General features: G+C 34.6%; 1 protein-coding gene across 2 annotated transcripts in view; it reads left to right on the plus strand.

Moving 5' to 3' along the window:
* The first annotated feature begins 224 nt into the window (after window positions 1-224).
* The window catches only part of Scp1 (Sarcoplasmic calcium-binding protein 1), a 34,418-nt gene continuing 12,885 nt past the window's right edge, over window positions 225-21,757 (plus strand). Inside the window, exons 1-3 of one of the 2 annotated variants that reach the window (XM_072524822.1) lie at window positions 225-436; window positions 11,408-11,574; window positions 19,630-19,875. In XM_072524822.1, coding sequence (XP_072380923.1) covers window positions 385-436; window positions 11,408-11,574; window positions 19,630-19,875 — 465 coding nt within the window. In that variant the 5' untranslated portion in view covers window positions 225-384. The remainder of the gene's footprint in view (window positions 437-11,407; window positions 11,575-19,629; window positions 19,876-21,757) is intronic. The other variant, XM_072524823.1, reaches the window with a different exon arrangement.

Genomic DNA, 21,757 nt, shown 5'->3' on the forward strand with positions numbered 1-21,757 from the left:
ACGATTTCATCTGTTTTATGGTATCTTAATTAGACCTTAAAATCAACTAGAAATTTATTAAATTAAGTTTAACAATTATTACGTTGTCTAATCTTTTGGAACAGTCTTATTTGTCTATATTTATAGCAAATACAATTTACAGTTTTAAAGATAAATTTTCTTAGTAAAATCGTTTATAGAACACCCATTATAACAACATAATAGATTTTCTAGTTCGAGTTAGAGCGCCGAAGTGTTACGTTAGTTCGCCTAACGTTTTCAAAAATAGAAGCCGTGCCGGTTCATCGTCATTTTTAACTTTTACAGCATATTCATAACTTCCACTTAATTTTGCCGAATAACCTCTTCATTTCGTGTGTTTTGCTGCACTTTCCTGCAACGGCAATGGCTTACAGTTGGGACAACAGAGTCAATTTCGTAGTTCGCTATTTGTACGGTAAGTACAAATTGATTGATTTAAAAATAAAAAAGTTATTGACACTTGTTGAGGTAAAGCAGAGGAACAAGTGTCTAACGTGGAACGAAAAGATATTTTTAAAACGTTATTTTTAAGAAAGTTTTTAATTTTACAATGTATTATTCATGTAATACTATTATTAGATAGCAATAAAAATATATTGCTTTTGTCTAAACAATGCCAATGCCCACGATAAAATGCACACGCAACATTTTATATTTATATAATTAAGAAGCTTGGTGTATTTTTAATGTTGGAAATTTATTAAATTTTGTTTATTGTGAACTATATTTTAGTCTATTATATTAAATCAGCATAAGTTCTTATTACGATTGTTTGTTTTATCTTTTGATATTGTCATTCATTTACTTTATCCTTGATGGTACAACTACTTTGTAACATTACTACTACGAAGTACTTGCTTTCGGTCTTTTATAAATTTTCTCTGCGGTTTTCCAATATAATGGATAATTTCTTTTATCAATTATTGTGTGTGTATATATCGCATCTCGAATGATATTATGACCGTGATACGTTCTCAATAATATATTTCACTTATATATATACAATCGGTTTAGAACGTCTTTCGACATTGTCCGACGCTCAATTTTTATTCATGTCCTTTGGAGGTCATTGACTTTTTTACTCGTTCCATCCATGTTATCTTCGGTCTTCCTTGACGATGCGAGTACTTGTTTCCAAAGCCTACTGTTTGCCTTATTACATCCAGTTCCGTGGCTTCTATATTTCTTCGGCTTCTCTCTGTTTTTTATATTCTTGTATTATTCTGGAGTTATTTTCTTGGTTATATGTTCCTTCTCGATTGAAGGTTGTTCCTAGATATTTCTATTCATCAACAGTCTCTATCTCCTTGTTGCTATCTAATACAAGATTTGCTGTGTCTGTTCCAACGCTGAGTTGGTTTTTTCGGTATTACGGTATTAAATATTAGTCCCCATTTCTAATACTCTTTCGCCAACTTTCGTATCACGTATTCCATATATTCCTTATCGTTTGCAAATTGAAGTGTATATAGGCAGATAATATTAAATTCTATTCACATACCATCGCGCTATATTTTCCAAGTGTTTAATGCTTTTGCTATATATTTTTTAAATAATATTGGAGAAATGTAGCAACCTTGACGTAGCCCTTTCTTCATAGCAAATCCAAGCAATAGAGTGTTTCCTATTTTAATTCGATATGTCAGTTCATTATAGGACTTTTTTGTAGTGTCTTTATGAGCGTGTGATTTATTTTTGTGGCACTGTATCTTGTGCAGATCTGCTTTAGGCCGAACACATTAACAGTACGAGACCTGCCAGCCCCGAATCCACTTTATTTTTCCTCGTGGTAATTGTACTACTCTTCTTCAATAAGGTCCCTTAATATCTTGCCGTATAAATGACCAGTTTTAGTTACTGAGATGTCACGATAGATTAGATTAAGAGAGGTGGCCTTTCGGACTATTCCACTGCGACCTTTTCAGATCTATTGTGGTCCTCTAGTCCTAGATAACATTCTCTAGCCTGACCCTTTTTTTAATGTCTAGTAGCTTCGAGACTGTACCTACCATGTAGCTATTTGCGGGTGGATTTTCTTCTCCTAATGCAAAGAACCGCACATTTGCCAGACTGTCACACTGACATAAAATGTGCTCTGTCGTTTCTTCTTCGAGGTGACAGAATCTGCAAAGGTCATCATCTGATAATCCCATCAGCTTCAAGTGCCTATTCAGCTTACAGTGCCCTGTTAGAAGAGCTACTATGGCTTTGCCTGTTTTCTTGTCTTTGCTTATTAGGTATGCCGTAAATTTTGGCAAATGTTCTGTAATGAACTGTTTCGCCTGTGTTTGTCCTGGTGAATTCTTCCACCATTCCAGAGATTTGTGAGCTACCCACTTCCTTGTAGCCGTTCTTGTTACTGACTTTGCAACGCCGCAGAAGGGTTCCATCCCAATAAATGGCATTGATGAGCCTTGTTTGGCTCTTTCATCTGCTTTTTCATTGCCCTTATGACCCTCGTGCCACGGTACCCAGGCTACCGTAACCTTGCTACAGTCTCCTAGTTTATTTAGGGCACACACGCAATCCCATACTAGCTTAGAATTGACCTCTACAGAATTGAGTGCCTTAAGCGCTGCATGACTATCTGTGAAGATGGAAACTGAACAAAACGTTCTTTCCTGCCTTTCTATTTCTTCCACGCAGTGATGGATTGCAGTTGATTTGTCCCTACTATGCCGGCTCCCACACCCTCCGATGTTTTTGAGCCATCCGTGTAACAGGTGGCAGCAGCTTGTATGGGTACACCTTTAGTTCAGTCTTCCCTGCCTGGTATCTTAATTGTGAACTTATTAACTTAATTATGAGCTCCTCGATTAGTTTTCTGTTGTCAGTACCATGCATCTGGCTTATATGTCTCTGACTATGGATTAATCAGTGCATCACTGATCTGGCTTCCACCTGTATAAAGATAGATTCAGCAGGACTTCCAACGATGCAATAGGAGTTGTTTTTATGGCTCCCGTAATACACAGGCATTTGTATTACCTAGCAGCCTTATTGCTCTCACGTGCTGCGTCTTTGTCCATCAAGTCACCGAGCCATAGGTTATCATGGGTCTAATAAGCCTTGTGTATAACCATAGAGTCATTTTGGGGTTAATTCCCCAATTCTTACCGCACATTCTTCTACATCTGCCCAGGGACATATTAGCTTTCTGTGTGGTTTTCAGAATGTGAGTATTCCATGTAAGCCTATGATCAAAATATACCCCAAGGTATTTTGTTTCTTTGGCAAATGAAATCTCTGTTCTTCCCAGCACCGGTGGTTTTAGGCCTTGTAGTGCTGTTTTTTTGGTGAAGTTGACGATTTGTGTTTTCTCAGCATTGACTATCAGTATCTCTTGTTTACACCAGTCGTCAACTATATTAGGGCTGCTTGCATTCTCTCAGACACCACCTGAGCAAACCTGCCCCTGACAACGATTGCTATATCGTCAGCATATCCTAGACAATAAAAGCCTTCTGTGGCCAGAACTTCTCCTTGTAGACAGCCTCCACCTACTTTTGCTTTGATAGTTGCTTTACCCAGAGTGGAATTACCGTCCTATTCTCCAGGGATGCCCTTATCCATCTGCATATTACCGCAGGTGCACCTCGTCTACTCATAGCTTCTATCAAAGAGCTGGTGGTAACATTATTAAATGCTACTATAATTAGTAGGGTCTTTCTTAAAACCTTTTTGTCTATTGAGAAAATCTATGCCAATTTTCATTTGTTGGGAACGGGATATCCATTTATACACATATTAACCATTTCGGTGATCAAACGATATAATTTTTCAGTCACATTTGATGAGTTCGGCCTCTATTGCGTTAGAAGTACTAGTTCTGTTATTTTTCCATAACATCCTGTTTTTGTTAGGATCAAAAGATGGAAAAGGGAGTATTTTTAAAGTTAACAATTTTAATTGAGGATACTTAAATATTTGACCATAGCACTGAAGTTCAGCTAGGAATTAAAATTGTTTACAATTCAAAAATACTTTACTTTTCCATATTTTGATTTGTCATAAGTGTGTACAAAAATATCAGTCGTTTCATTTTTTCTTAGGATGTTTTCGGTCAAGATCGTTTCTTCACATTATGTGTAGATGGGTTCTTTATTGTTGTCATATATTCTTCTGTTTCTTCTAATAGTAAGTTGTTATAGTGTTTCATTCATTGTTTTCCTGTTATTACCTGTAATTATATATTCTCTATTCTTTCTGTTGTTGATGACTTTATAAATTTCCATGCTTCGACGTTTCTTCGTTTCCTTATGTAGGTACTAATTTCCTGACATTTTCTATTCCACAATTTATTTTTCTCTGATATAACTGTTCTTCTGAAATCGTTTTTCTTTTCGATATATTTTCGTCCGTTTTCTTCTGATTTAAAGCTGGACCATTTCAAGTACAATTCCTTTTTTTCTTCGATTAAATTAATTCTGGCTTTTTCTGCTATTTTATCTTCACCCTTACGTGTTGCAATTCTCTAAACATAAAGCGTTCAGCGACGTATATGGGTACATTTGCCGCTTCTCTAAGGATGTTATTGTGGGCTGCTTGTATGTTCTTTTTATTTGAATTGCTTATGTGTCCCCATGCGAAAGATGCATATGTGATTATTGGAAGTATGATGCTGTTTATCAGTCTCATTTTCGTTTTTATGCGCAGTTTGCTTTTTCTACCTGTGAGTCCTCTTATTGCTGCTCTGGCTGTTGCTGGTTTTTGGATTGGTGTGTCCATGTGTTGCGTGAAGGATAAGCCTTGATCCATAGTGAGTCTTAGGTATTTCGCTTCTCTTTTTCATTCGATGGGATTATTTTACACTAACAGCTGTTCCTCTGGAGTTTTCCTCTTCTTTTTGAATATAATTGCTTGTGTCTTCTCTGAATTGATGGCTATTTTCCATTGGAGACACCATTCTTCAATGTTATCCAATGCTGTCTGTAGATTGTTGACCGCTACTTCTAAGTTTCTGTGTTTGGTCGCAATCGTTATATCGTCTGCATAAAGACTGAGTAGTGTTCCTGGTATTCATGGAACATCTGCGGTGTATATTTTGTACAGTAGGGGTGACAGGACTGCTCAAGTACGAAGAGATCAGTCTCGTCATGGCCTCACTGTAACCGTAGCCTCTCATTTTTTGTATATTAGGCCTTTATGCCAGACTATGTCGAAGGTTTTGCTTACATCCAGGAACGCTGCTCATGTGTACTGTTTTTCGTTAAATCCAGCTGTTATATATTTTATCAGTCTAAGTAGTTGTAATTCTCTAGAGTGTTCTGCTCTAATTCCGAACTGAGCTTCTGGGATTAGTCCTATTTCGTATGTTTCAGCTTGTAATCTGCTTAGTATTACTCTTTCTACGATCTTGCTGACTGCTGGCAGTAAGCTTATCGGCCTGTAGTTTTGCGGACACATAGTATTCTTTCCTGGCTTCAGAATTTTGATAACGTGGGCTTCCTTTCATCGATTTGGGAAGAGCCTGTATCTAAGGATTACGTTCGTTATGTTAAGTACTATTGCTTTTGCTGGTAGATACTTCAGTGCTCTATTTGAAGTTTTATCTAGACCAGGTGCTTTTCTCGGTGATCTATTTTTAATTAGTTCTTTTATTTCTTGAGGAGATGTAGGTGTGATTATCTGCTCTGGTTCTTCGGGCATTTCTTGTTGTTCCTCGACTTCTTCGATGAAGTCGTCATCTTCGTCTTGGTGATAATTTAATGTACACACACTCTCGAGAGAGAGAGAGAGAGAGTCCCCCTCATCACCACGGCTTTTTAATTTATTGTGTAGACAATTCCATTTTTACCGTGTAGTGTAGGCATGGGTTTTTAATCATTTCTTAGTATTTTTTTGTAGTTTCCATATGTTTTGCATGTTTGGATTTTCTTCCCCCATTTCTTGAACGTGGTTATCCCATTGTCGGCTTTTGTGTTCTGCTAGTGCTGTTTTCACTTCTCTGTTTAGCCGATTTGCCATGGATTGGTGTGTCCATGTGTTGCGTGAAGGATAAGCCTTGATCCATAGTGAGTCTTAGGTATTTCGCTTCTCTTTTTCATTCGATGGGATTATTTTACACTAACAGCTGTTCCTCTGGAGTTTTCCTCTTCTTTTTGAATATAATTGCTTGTGTCTTCTCTGAATTGATGGCTATTTTCCATTGGAGACACCATTCTTCAATGTTATCCAATGCTGTCTGTAGATTGTTGACCGCTACTTCTAAGTTTCTGTGTTTGGTCGCAATCGTTATATCGTCTGCATAAAGACTGAGTAGTGTTCCTGGTATTCATGGAACATCTGCGGTGTATATTTTGTACAGTAGGGGTGACAGGACTGCTCAAGTACGAAGAGATCAGTCTCGTCATGGCCTCACTGTAACCGTAGCCTCTCATTTTTTGTATATTAGGCCTTTATGCCAGACTATGTCGAAGGTTTTGCTTACATCCAGGAACGCTGCTCATGTGTACTGTTTTTCGTTAAATCCAGCTGTTATATATTTTATCAGTCTAAGTAGTTGTAATTCTCTAGAGTGTTCTGCTCTAATTCCGAACTGAGCTTCTGGGATTAGTCCTATTTCGTATGTTTCAGCTTGTAATCTGCTTAGTATTACTCTTTCTACGATCTTGCTGACTGCTGGCAGTAAGCTTATCGGCCTGTAGTTTTGCGGACACATAGTATTCTTTCCTGGCTTCAGAATTTTGATAACGTGGGCTTCCTTTCATCGATTTGGGAAGAGCCTGTATCTAAGGATTACGTTCGTTATGTTAAGTACTATTGCTTTTGCTGGTAGATACTTCAGTGCTCTATTTGAAGTTTTATCTAGACCAGGTGCTTTTCTCGGTGATCTATTTTTAATTAGTTCTTTTATTTCTTGAGGAGATGTAGGTGTGATTATCTGCTCTGGTTCTTCGGGCATTTCTTGTTGTTCCTCGACTTCTTCGATGAAGTCGTCATCTTCGTCTTGGTGATAATTTAATGTACACACACTCTCGAGAGAGAGAGAGAGAGAGTCCCCCTCATCACCACGGCTTTTTAATTTATTGTGTAGACAATTCCATTTTTACCGTGTAGTGTAGGCATGGGTTTTTAATCATTTCTTAGTATTTTTTTGTAGTTTCCATATGTTTTGCATGTTTGGATTTTCTTCCCCCATTTCTTGAACGTGGTTATCCCATTGTCGGCTTTTGTGTTCTGCTAGTGCTGTTTTCACTTCTCTGTTTAGCCGATTTGCCCTGTTTTTGTCCTCCTAGTTTCTTGTCCTTCTAGCTCTCTTTTTGGCTCTGTTCTTTTCTCTTATCATGTCCTTGATTTCCTGGTTTATGTCTTTAAACCTTCCCATGTGTATGTCTATTTCTTCTTTAGTAGTGCTATTTATAAGTGCTTTTTGCACGATATTTTCGAACTCTAGGACCCTTTCTTGTATTTGTATTTCTTGTGGATTGTTTATCACTGGGTCGTTGTTGATTCTGCACACAATATTATTTGTGTACAGTATAGTGTGTTTACATTATATTTGACTTCACTTTAATAAATCTATTAATTTTGACATTGTTTTTAATTTTTTTAATGAATTTTAGAGTTAATCATAACTGATACTTACATTTGTCCGTGGCATACTGAGTTAAAATAAACCACGATGGAACGATTACGTTCTTAAATTTCTCAATTTAAATTTTTTGGAAATATGGTCTTTTTTCAAGATAATTTCGTATAAATTTTAACAATATTATATTCAAGATAATTACGTGTACAGATTAATGACTTGTACATTTACACGTCATATGGATATGTAGGATAAACCAATTACAAAAGTTTATTCATTTTGAATAGCTTAATGTATTAAACTATTAAATTAATAGTATGGTGTAAAAAAAGGAATAAGTCAGAAATTGTTTTGGATCCAAAAACAGCTCGATTGAATGTAACTTATCTTAATGTAAATGAGACTTAATGCAATGAAAAAATTTCAATTTTTAAAAGTTACAAAACATGTTTTTTTTTATTGAAAATGTTTTTTTCTATATCGCATTATCTGTTTGACATTTTGTAAGGAAAATAGGCACCTGGTTTTCTTCTGGATTTCACCTAGAAATCTGTGAACATCATAAAAATATGTCCAAATTTTTGTGTACGTTACAGTTAAATTAATATTGTGGCACCATTCAACCACCTAATACTATTCGTTAGTTCAACACAATGATTTTTAAATTGTTTTGTCTACTAGTTCTTTTTAGAAATACTAGTTTTTATTGAGATATGGCTTCTTTTTCATTATATTTCAAAAATTCTGTAATCGAATGTTAAGAAATAGTTGTTGATACTGCAAGAAAAAATAAACTTTATATCACAATGTCGTCACCTTTTCAGAAATTGCAGATATGCATTTAATTCTAGGTAAATTTGGACAGTTTCTATTAGATATTCAGATAATTATCGATAATTTTTGGTAATCATAGATAAATGCCAGGGAAATAGTCCAGCAAGTGCAAGGAGTTATGCGGAAAAATACCTCAATCGGAATATACCAGAGAGAAAATTATTGCTTTTTACTGATCGTCGTTTATGTGAAATAGCAATTCTGTGGCCGCACCTTGCTGGTAATAGTTGTAGTCCAAAAATGGATACAAACAATAAGATTTTACAGGCAATTGAAGAAATATCTGGAAGCATTATGAGAATAATAGATGTTTTGTACTTGGTTGGATGGTTTAGAGAACATACAAGGAATAGCAGCTTTATGCAGATCAGCTAACAATGGTTCCAAAGTTACTGGATGAAAATTGTCCTAAAAAAATAAGATTTTGCGATTGGTTTTTAAGCTAAAATATTTATTATACTAATTTCATTAATGATATTCTATTTATCAGCAAAGCTACCTTCCAAAGAAGTACTGAATGGTACATGGAGCATTGTCCAAAACAATTACGGAATCATTTGGAGTAAGCTCTAGCATTTGCTAAAAATAATCTTCAATAACACCAGAATTCGTGGTAATTATCGGTATAAGCAGAATTAAATGTTAGTAAAACCCACCATTTAACAATCCAGCACCACCACCAATATGCGTAATAATTAACCTTTTTCCTTTACCAGAGCGCGCTTTTATACCCATAGACAAAAACAAGAGATTATACTTTTATCCAGCCATATATTTTCACCTATGTAACTACTGTTTTTCTATGTTTTGTCTAAATCTTATAATGGCTTATATTTATTATAGAAATCTCATATTTTTCATAAATATTGTTTGTTCTTATCTAAAGATAATTCCTGTTTCGTAGAAGTTTTTAAAATCTATCTCTCCTTATTTCAGGAATATCTTTAATATCTTTTACTGTACTAAAACTTTTATTAAAATAGAAGGAATGTACGTTTCTTCTCATGATATGTTTTTTCTTCGTTGATGGTCATCTTATTCTTCAAATGTCTTTATCCCCCCTCTCTCTCTCTCTATCTCTCTCTCTCTCTCTCTCTCTCTCTCTCTCTCTCTCTCTCTCTCTCTCTCTCTCTCTCTCTCTCTCTCTTTCTATATACATACATATATATATATATATATATATATATATATATATATATATATATATATATATATATATATATATATATATATATCTATATAATATATATATATATATATATATATATATATATATATATCTATATATATATATATATATATATATATATATATCTATATATATATATATATATATATATATATATATATATATATATATATATATAACACTATTTTCATATGCCTTTCTAAATATGTCTTCTTTGGTTGAGATATATCTACTAGTGTATACCTAATGTTAAGTTATTATTAATTTATTCTTTTTCGATATTTTTTGCTTCATTAAATAGAAACTGTTTAGAATTTTAATATAGTTCCAGGGTGGGACTAAGGGCTAAGGGAAAATTAGGTTTTTATTTTTTTAATTTTTATTATTATTTAACAGAACATGATATTCATAATTATTGCTGAAACATCCGAATTATGCATCTACACCCGCGAGTGTCGATGTGTGTAAATACGATCGAGTCTCGCGCCTATCGAGCTTTTACTATGCGCGTGCTCCTGAACGTCATGTATTACATCTTATTATGTGAGTTTTGATTGGAAATTATGCAATTACGATTTAAGTACCTAGACTTGATTGGAAATATGTTCTTTCTGGATTCATAGTTAATAGTTTCTGAAATTCTTAAGATAAAAATGTAAGAGTAAGAGTATTACATTATTTACATAATATTAAATAGCACAAATTGTACTTTTGTTTGTGATTGTGATATTGAATAAAAATAATTTAATTAAAGATCATTTTCTTCTTTCTTTTTAGTACGTAGTTTTTTAAATAAGTTCCTGTAAACATTTAAGTGGAAGTGAAAAAAGAAAATGAATTATAAATACTGAAACCAACAACTTATTGTACTGGTACGTCTGTAAATTATGTTCCAAGCAAACAACGCTAGTGACAAAACGGACGAATGATTGGAAAATGTACCTACTAAAAAATTGTTACAGTATGAAAACTCCAGTGACCACATTAACTCCATTTTAATTTTTATAACAAGATCTAAAATTACCGGACGCATTGACACTGAACTGGAAAAACAAAAAATGATTAAATGATAAAAATATATTGGAGGGAAGTACTTAAAAGTATGGTAGCGACAATCAAATTTATTTCTTCATACTACTTCTAGTTTCGTGGTAAAAATGGAGTGTTTTTTATTAAAAATTTATGTGATGTAAAAGAAACCAAAATTTACTCTTTATTTATTGTGTAATAACGTTTCACGTAGATTAGCTAACTAGGTTTTTGTAAGATTTAGCAAAAGAAAGATTTTTGGAATTTCTACCTTAATTTTCCCATACTGTTGAAAACTTGGAGTTTATCATTACTCTATAATATAAGAAGATTTATTAGATTAGTCTATTAATTAAGACAAACTAATTGACAAGTTTGCAGAATTAAAATGAGAAAAAAGGCAATATAACTAATCAATGTGTGTATATTTGTTTAAGTATTATTGTTTGCTTTAATAAATTATGTTTATTTAATTTTTGTACATGTATATTATTTTTTCCTATTTTCTTAGAATCCGATAATTAAATAGGGCTACATACTATATGCTTTGAAACTAAACTACCAAACATGACGTATGTGTCATGACTGAAAAATAGGCCCGTAATCGCAATGTTGCCTATGCCTATGCGCCAATTTAGCCTTAGTCCGCTACTGTAATACTTTTACAATTTTCCTGTTTTATTAAGGCTTAGGTTTATTGGGTTAAATTCTTCTGTTGATTCACCGTCTTTTTTTTTTCTTCGCTGTCTCTTACACTTTAGATTTATACTTTTAAAATACTAACAGATATATTATTGTTTTAGATCTGGATGGTAACGGATATCTCGACGAAAAGGATTTTGCTTGCTTGGCCTTGAGAGCTACGATCGTTGAAGGTAAAGGAGAATTTAGCTACAGTAAACTGCAAGAAAACCAACATATAATGTTTGGTCTTTGGGAAGAAATAGCAGAACTCGCAGATTTTAATAAGGTATTATCATTAACTTAACAGAACATTTGTGCCGTACACATTCGATTTAAATGTTAATTTAAGAAGTCACACATTATGAGCAACGTGAGAGTGTTTAAAATATGTTCTTTTAGAAAGAAGTCATTTGTTGATACATAAAATATATTTTTTCGGTATATCGTTACTAAAGTACATTCGTTTAGCAAATTCCCATCTGTAAACACACGCACGTGTTGATATTCGCCCTCTCATTCGTCAAGAGGCTATTAAATATAATTTATTGCCTTAAGCCAGACGGATTCTCATGTTACAGATCCAAACTTGCCAGTCTGTTTAAATTCAAATTCTAGCGTGTTGGTTTTTAAGTTAATATATTGTGTATTATAATATCTGTTATAGTTATTGTTAAGTTATTTACTGGCCATGTTATTTTTTAGAGTTTAATTTAAGTGTGATTTGATGATTAAATTTCAAGAAATTCTTACACTAATAGTTTCAAAAGTAAATATTTTTTAAAATCATATGATACACCTCAGTACGACCCTGTTTGGCTTTCACGTGCGTCTGTTGACAATTGGGAATATGTAAAATAAATGTAGTATAGGTTGTAGACTGTAAATTTCAAATTTCAAAGGGGTTGTTTGATTTTGTAGGCCTTTTGTTTTACACTGCGACCTGAATTATCTTTTGTGTGTAACTTATATTTATATTTGTGGCTCTAAGATAGTCTTTAGCGCCTGCTGCCGAGCTTCTTTTGGATCTAGGGAATGCTTTAACGGGTACTTAAACCTTTTCGCTGCTGCGTTGTTCTTGCTTGCTAGCTGGAACTTTTTCGGTTATTGTTAAGATTCATCTAGGTTTTCCTGCCTACTTTTAAGTGGCTCATCTTCATCTTCGGAACATTGGCCTTTAACTGCATCCAGTTCGGTAGTTTTCGGATGACCGAAGCTGCGATTTTCATCTTCCTTGGTATTCCATCTTCCTTGGTCGTTCATTCAATCCTTGGAAGTTGGTATTGATGCAGCGTATTTTTGTTGGTCCAGAATACTTTCTTAGTCAATATAGTATATCATATAGTCCTATCATCAGAAAATTTAACTTTCTGACTTTGGCTTACAAGTACTTTTATGCCAGAATCTAACTTGTTGCAAGTTTATTTCAGATATTACAGTTTAAAAGTAATTTTAAGGACATTTCATCATTATTTTGGCTTTAAAACCCTGCCTGGATCTAAGCCTCCTCAAAAATTTCTCTCCAATCGTCCCTATTCATCGCTTTCCTCCTGCAAGAACGTATTTCCATATTATTCATTGATCGATATTATCAAGAAACCCTATTCTAGGTCTTTCTCTTCTTCTCTGACTAATGATTCCATTCAGGGGCGTTTTTATTGCTGGGGTCATATAGTTCCATCCGCAAACGTCGTATCTTAATATATTTTACTATACCTGGTATAATCTATAAAGTTCGAAGTTGTATTGTCATTCGCCGCTCCATAGATTCGTCTAAGAACTTTACTTCCAAAATATCCTAACTATACGCCTAGGACTAGGCGTATTATTGTTTTGTAGAGTTTTACCTTTCTATTTCTTGATATAATTGAAGATTTAAAAAGGAGATTAAGCCCAAAATAGCTTCAAAATAGGTGTTTGCGACTGTCATGTTTAGTGCTGCTGATAAGCTTATCAGTCGTAATCTATTATCCCTACTGTAGTAAATTGAGGAATAAGAAAAGAAATATAACAGCATTAGTGTTTATAGAAAAGTGAAGGAAATGACATATATGTAATAAAAGACTCGCATGGTAAAATTGTCACAGAGTCAAAACATTAACTAAATAGATAGGTGGTCGGAATATGTCACAGATTTTTTCAGAGATGGGAGGCAACAAATAACAGATGAGCAAACAGAAGAAAGAGGTTCAGAAATTCAAGGACACGCATAATGTGAAAGAGTGCTCAGAACACCTGACAATTGCACTGATGAGGCAGGCGCTGAACATATTCCTAAGGATAATCCATAGTATGATTTATAGAAAAGTAGATGGTGAAATCAAACATCGTCTATCTGTACAGAGGCAGGAGAATCCGATGATATCAAAATCAAACGTGGGGTCCGACAGGGATGTATACTATCACCCTTGCTGTTTAACGCATCTAACTATCTATCTATACAGCCCTTGCTGCCTAATTCTGGACCTAGGCCTTCTCTTCCTTCTTCCACGTCTCTCTATTGTAGGCAGTTTGTATCCACTTCGGGCCTACGTGTTTCTTCAGGTCATCTGACGATCTCATTTGTGGCCTTCCTCTTTTTCGTTTGTAACTATATGGTCTCCAGTGTATAATCATCTTATTCCATCTGTCGTCTTTCTGTCTTATGGTATGTCCAGCGAACTTCTACTTAAGTTTTGCTATCTTCGTTAATATATCGGTCACTTTTATTTTGTTGCGGATCCAAGTATTTCTTTTCTTGTCTGATGTCCTGATGTTCAGCATTTGCCTTTCCATGGGTCTTTGGGTCTATGCTTATTATTCTTTGCTTTGCTTTGTTTAACGCATACTCTGAGGAACTCTTTCAAGAAGCAGTAGAAGATGTTGAAGCCGGAATTCGAATTAACGGAGAATGTATCAATTACATCAGATACGCTGATGACACGGTGGTATTCGCTCATAGTTATAAACCCCTCCAGGAGTTAATGAATAGAATCACAGAAGTGAGTCGAAGATATGGACTGTCACTTAACATTAAAAAAATAAAATGTATAAGGATCTCTAAGAAGGAACAGCAAATTGAAAGAATTAGTATGAATGGTCAACCAATAGAAAGAGTAAAAACATACACCTAACTTGGTACGAACGTCAATGAAAATTGGGACCATTCCCTAAAAATAAAATCTAGGATAGAGAAAGCAAGATCGGCATTTCAAAAAATGACTAAGCTATTCTAATACCACGATTTATCAGTATCCATAAAATCAGGTTACTTCGATGTTATACCTATCTTTAATATAGTTTTTGAGTCGAGGACTCCCACAGACACTACCCATAATAAAATTGAGGCTTTCGAAATGTGGCTTTATCGTAGAATCCTGAAGATATCCTATACCGACCACGTTACTAACCAGGAAGTTTTAATAAGAATGCAAAAAGAAAAAAAATTTAACCACAATAAAAACAGCCAAAATTGAATACCTCCGTCACATTATGAGCAACAGCGAAAGATATGGGTTGCTGCAATTAATTCTTCAAGGAAAAGTAGAAGGAAAACTAGGACCAGGAAGGCGAAGGATTTCCTGGCTGAAAAATCTACGTACGTGGTTCAACACAACAACCACAAATCTTTTCAGAGCCGCAGTTTGCAAAATAAGGACTGCCATGATGGTCGCCAACATCCGAAACGGATAGGCACTACAAGGAGAAGAAAAAGAAGATAGTGAAATTGGCGACAACTAACTAGGCTTTAGAAACGGCATTAGCACTAGAAAGGCTCTATTTGAAAAAAAAAGGGCTCATGCAAAGAAATCTAGATATGAACCAGGATGTCTGCTGCTTTATTGCTTCTGAAAATGCTTTCCTCAGCGTCCAATTCGACAAATCAATTTACATTCTAAAAACAAAAAACATTGACACCCGAGACATCGGAATACATGTTATATTTCTTATATGTATTATATTATATATTCGTCTATATTAAAATTAAATCAAATATGGAATATTAAATAATTTCTTTTAAAGCTTATAGATAATAACAAATACATTTTCTTGCATGTCCCCTGTACTCTACGCAAAACCATTGAAGTAATTTAAAGGATGTAAATATATATTAAATACTATTGTAATTTAAGTAATGTGTCATTTAGATAGTACAATGGCTTTCAACATTATAAATGGCTTTCAAGCTGAAAATTTTAGCTTTTTACAGGTCATAAATAATTTGGAAAGAAAAGTTTCTACTCACAATCCTTTAAGTTTATTACGTTTTAATTGATGTTATGTTACTGCGACCGGTTTCGGAGTTTATATGATGGAGTATAAGTTTTAAACTCCGAAACCGGTCACAGAAACATAACATCAATTAGGAGTAGAGACTTTTCTTTTCACATCATTTCGATAAATTCATATAAGTATTAAAAATACATTAATAATAAAAAAGAAATATAAATGGAACAATACATGTCAAAAGGATTTAAGTAAAGGAGTTCAAGCAGGCTGTTTATTCTTTAGGGTCTTTTCTGCGGTATTTATGGCTTTTTCACTAAGGACTACTTTTGATGACTCCTGATGTAACAGTTTGCCTCATTATACGTAGATAAAATCTTACAAGGTGTAGAAATTCTTATATTGGTTCTAAAGACATAGGATTGGTGATACCAAGTTGGTAATGGCGGTATCATCAGATTTGATATTTTTAGTATTATCTTCTAGTGATTTCACGAGGGTACCAAGTTGATAATGGCGGCATCATCAGATTTGATACTTTTGGTATTGTCTTCAGGGATTTTACCAGAATGACAATTAATCTTCTCTTTGATTTCAGCGAATTTACAGGCAATGCGCAGCATGTATTACAATCGAGCTCAAGGGTGTATTCATTTCTGATTTAACCATGTTTGCTGAGTACAGTGACTTGCGCCAAGAAGAAGTTTCTTTTGATTGGTGATTTTTAGAGCTTCCAGCTATATTACTATGGTTAAGTTGCTATCAACAAGTCCTTACAGATACTCCGTCTAGGACTAGCAATTTCTGTGGAGCCCTACGTTGCAAGATAATCAATTCCTTTTGTAACTTAAACATCATAAATTTTAATTAAAAAAATGGAACTCAAAGTTAATTAAACAACATTTAAAGGGTTTTTACCCATGTATTTAGTGGCCTCAAACATGTACATCCAGATAGCACTGATGATGGAATAGTTATTCGGAAAACGTTCTGTAATGTAGCCCGATAGGGTTTTTATTATTATACCTTTTATAAAAGATTTTTTAAATAATTTTTTGTGATACATGGTAGACAGCCAACTACAGGAATTTAGTTTTCTTGTGGATTCTATGATACAATTCTTTAAAAACCGTTCTTATTGTTGAAACCAATGTTGCCACCTAGTACTGCTTTTATTAGTACTGATGTATTTCAATGTATTTTACTTTAGTATTTAAATCGGCTGGGGTAAAAACTACAACCATACCAGGTTTTAATACACTAATTTCAACATGACCCAGAGATACTTTTCCAATACCACCAATCGTATTGACATTCTAAAGCAACAGTAGAAGTTTGTAACCAATTTTTTTTAGAAGAAAATACTTCTTTCTTGATTTCCTCAAAACATAATGCGCTGCATGCTGGTTAAGTGGTGTTCATTTTGTAAACGCCAACAATAGGTCGTTTTACCATAAGGAGGAATACAAGAAAAGTATTTTCACGTATGTGCGTTCTTTGAAATATCAACTTAAAGGTGATCAGTACCAACTACTACAGTGAGTATACAGTCAACTAGTCAACTTTTTATTAGTATTAATATTTTTCGAATTTCTATAAAGCAATATCAGCAGTTTTAATGCTACGTTTGTTAATACCATTGTTTATGTAAGATGTATTGAGAATAACTGGTTGAATAATTAAACATAATAAACATTTAAATAGAATAGATAAATGTAAATAAAAGAAATACCTGGCGTAACTCACTAAATGTTAATAATTTGTGAAAGAAGCTCACTTATTTACTTGGGAAATGTACAGAACAAAGAATGGAAGGACTATTACAAGGAACTGTAAACAGAACAAAGACCACAATTCATTGGAAAAGAAAACAGCCGAAGACGAAGCAGATCTCCACAACAAGAAATAGAAATAACAGATAGGGAAATGAGAACGGCCATAAAAGCAATCAAAAATAAGAAAGCACCGGTACCTGAAGGCATCTCACCTGAGCTTATAAAATACGGATCAAAAAAATTACACCGGATTATACAATGGATATTTCAGAAAGCCATAAATGGAGAACAGCTCCTAAAGGAATGAACGGAGGCATATATGACATCTATATTTAAGAAAGGAGATAGAAAACGATGCGAAAACTACAGAGGAATAAGCGTAATATCATCAATAGGAAGATTATATGGGAAGATACTGCGAGAAAAGATAGAGCAAGCGATAAAAGGCAAAATCGGGGAGGATCAGGCAGGCTTCACAGCCGGAAGATCATGCATAGACCACATATACACACTGGAACAACTGTTGGAAAAGAAAAAAGCAAAAAATAGGATATACATTTGGCATTTGTGAACCTGAGAAAGGCGTATGACTCAGTACCAAGGTCAGAACTATGGGAGGCAATGTACAAATTAGAAATACAGTCGGAACTCACAGAAGCTATAAAAGCTCTGTATAAAGAAAATAAAGGGTCCATTAAAATGGGAACAAGAATCATAGAAGACTTCACCACAGCAAAAGGGCTCCTGTGGGGTTGTTCCACATATCCAACCCAATTCAAAATATACTTAGAGAAAGCCTTGACTACATGGAAAAGAAAATGCGAAGGCATGGGAGTACCGGTAAGGAACGAATACCTATATACGTTCTTTGCAGACGATGAAGTAGTGATTGCACAAGACCAAGATGGCCTTAGCTACATGATGAAGAAACTACAAGAAGAATATACCAAGGCTGGCCTAGATATTAACCTCGCGAAAACAGAGTACCTATCTACAAGTGAAGAAGACATAGAAGATTTACAGATTGATCGTAACCGTACAAATTGATGAACGTAACAATCAAAGGAAAGAATAAATTTAAATACTTGGGTTTTATAATCACGAGAAAGACCACCGCAGAAGAAGAAATTACACAAAGATTAGGACAAACAAGAACAGCAATCCGACAACTTAACTGAGTATGGTGGGCTAGACACCTAAATATGAAGACAAAAACACAGATTTACAAAACATTAGTGCGAAGTATTATGACATATGGGGCTGAAAATTGGATCATAAACAAGAAAAACAGCAGTAAGACAGTAACAACATGGATGAAATGCCTGCGAAGATGCTGCAGAATAATAAGAGTGGATAGGAGAAGTAATGACGAAATTAAGCAAAGAACATCAATACAAACAGACATACTAACATATATAGAGCAAAAAAGACTAAAGTGGTATGGACATGTAAGAAGAACTAACGATAGCAGATGGACAAAGAGAATAACCGAATGGAGCCCCATCGGAAGGAGGAAAAGAGGACGACCTAGAAAATCCTGGAGGAACGAAGTAGACGACGCCATGAGTAAGAGAGCGAGGGAAGGCAGTAAATACTGTAGAATCCCTGAATATATATAGGCTCACTTACATTTAGTTGGAGTGTATTAATTGGTAGGTAGCAAGGACCGCATGTAAGATCGATGCACAAGGACTCGATGGTACAAGTGCGAGAAGAAGTCATCAGTAACTCGAAACTGGAGCTCTGACCATGTAGAATACTTGTGAGCTGATATACTTTTCGTTAGCTACTGAGTGCATAGTTTTCGGCTTGGGGACGAAACCTCGTTATCAGGGAGGGCCACTTGTTGGTTATGGATAACAAGCTTATGGATTAGGGTTTTAAAACTGTCACCTTCTATCGCCGTAATACCAAATTGCGTATACGATGGAGCAGAAATTTTGTATTTTAAAAGCTTAGTGCTTTCGACGTTAAAATTAATAGTTCCCGAACACATGTGGGAAATTAGCAAGTGGCTTCTCAGAATTTGACATACATTAATATGTACCTATGTAAACAACCATTATATTTGAAAATAATAAATCCAGTAGTAGTAGATTTATTAAATCCTTCTATCAGTCACTGTCTTCTGTGGAGACCCCAATAAATAATTAAGTTTAAAATGAACTTGTTTTATAATAAATAGAGTGGAAAATTATATTATTTTATAAGAAGAGCAATCGAGATGTCTACCATATTTTTTTTAATAATTAGTAAGACTATTTACATCCTTTAAATAACTTATTTATGTAATAATTACCTACTAAACCATAGATACACGTTCATTGTTCTAATCACTTCACGTGTTACGGTCCTTCATCCAGGACCTTTTACAGGATGGTAGAATCACAGCTGACGAATTCAAGCAAGCAGTCCAACAGTGCTGTATGGGGAAACGATACGAAGATTTTCCGCAGGCCATGAAAATGTTTATAGATTCTAATTTTAAGATGGTTGATCTCAATGATGACGGAGTGATAGGAGCAGATGAGTATAGATTTAACTGTATTACGAAATTTGCAATCGATGACGTAGAGATTGTAGATGAGGCATTTAATAATATGCTTAATGTAAGTACTCAATTTATTAGACTAGACTAGCTTTTTGAATTTAATAAGTACTTTTTTGTTGTATTTTGGATTCTTTTCTTAGAAAGTTCTAGATTGATACAGATACTTTGCACACAATTATAGCCAAGCCCTTACTGGCCAGCTCACCCACCGAACCGCGAGCCGGTGTTCATTTGGTTTCCAACTATCCATAAAAAAAATTTACGCTGAAAAATTTTTTAAACCTGTACCCAAGTACGGCGCTACTACCTTTCCATTAATTTTTTTTAACTTTCTTCCGATTTCGACGTTTGATTGGTTCTTTAGTGCAAGGATCAATTGAATATTGTGTTTTTGCAAGTTACAACTGGTATTAGGTATCAGATAATTAAAGGGCAACGCACATGGCCCGAAAGTGATACCCAGAGTTTTGTGTTAATAGCTTAGGTGCGGTGCCCTTGCTTGAACACCATTTTTACGATTCGGGAGCCGTTATTCTTAATATCCGCTGATTATGTTATGATATTAGAGTGTTTTTTCCCACAATTAGCCTAAAATATGCCGTTAAAGTTATCTGCGCCCTCTAACTTCATTATACATATAGAAGTGGTTGTTGCGCCCCAGAGTTCTCCATCACGAAGCCAGTGGGTACAACAAACAGCGACCTTAAACTTTAGATTTTGGGGTAAAATAGTAAGTTCCAACTACTATATAACAAAAACTGTGGACCCAACAAATGGCACCCAAATCCTAACAATTTTTTCTCGTACGCCATTTGTTGCGTTTAAGTTTATGATTTTTGTGCGAATTGTGTACTTAAATTTTATCTTTACTTTCTACATTTTGTATGCCTTACATTTTTTATAAAAACAATTTGTAAAATAGATGAAAGTATGAAAGTGCGAAGAACAGTTCGCTATTCCTAGCAGAGATGGATTACCATATTTTTGAGGCCGCCCTTTTTGAAAAACACCCAATTGGTGTTAAAAACATAGAAATTAAACCTCCATAACCAATGGCTTCATATTTATGGTGTTCAAAAACACGTTAGATATAGTATATTATGCCTCGATAGAGTAAAAATAAAGAATGGTCAATGTCGCAGGTAAATTTACGGCCAAGGCGCAGCTGATTTAGGACATTCTTTGTTTACACCAGAGTAGGTTCTTCTTCTTGATGTGCCTACCCGTTACGAATGTTGGCAATCATCATGGCAATATTTATTTTATCTGCAGCAGAGCGGAAAAGCTGCACAGATGTTGTGTTGAATCAGATTCTGAGGTTCTTTAACCAAGATGTTCTTCTTCTTCCTAGACCTCATTTTCCAAATATTTTTCCTTGCAGGATGGCTTGAAGGAGAGCATATCTGGATTCATTTCGCATAATATGTCCGAAGAATTGTAACTTTCGAGATTTGATGGTGATCAGTACCTCTCGGTTCTTATTCATTCTTCTGAAGACCTCATTTGTGACTTCGTCAGTCCACGGGATCTTAAGCATTCTCCGATGTAGCCACATCTCAAATGCTTCCAGTTTTCTGCACATATCTTCGTTCAAGGTCCAAGATTCAACACCATAAAAAAGGACAAAAAAGACGTAGCAACGCAGCATTCTTACTTTTGTATCAAGAGAGAGGTTGTGACTCTTAAAGAAGGCCCCCATCCGATTGAGTAGCATCCGATCCAGAGTAGCATATGCTATTTTTTGTCATGCTTTGACCTGAAGTGGTCATTTTAGTTTTGCGCGCCGTTCCTAAAATGACTACTTTAGGTCGAGGTATGGCAAAAAGTAAATTAAATCCACATACCCAATGATTGAAAATTAAGGAGTCAAAAAATAATGATTAGAAGCGACGGCAGTTTCGTCTAAGCTTTGAAACAGATTAGACGTATTTTATAGCTGT

This window comes from Diabrotica undecimpunctata, chromosome 3 (assembly GCF_040954645.1).
Source record: "Diabrotica undecimpunctata isolate CICGRU chromosome 3, icDiaUnde3, whole genome shotgun sequence".
Classification (NCBI taxonomy): domain Eukaryota; kingdom Metazoa; phylum Arthropoda; class Insecta; order Coleoptera; family Chrysomelidae; genus Diabrotica; species Diabrotica undecimpunctata.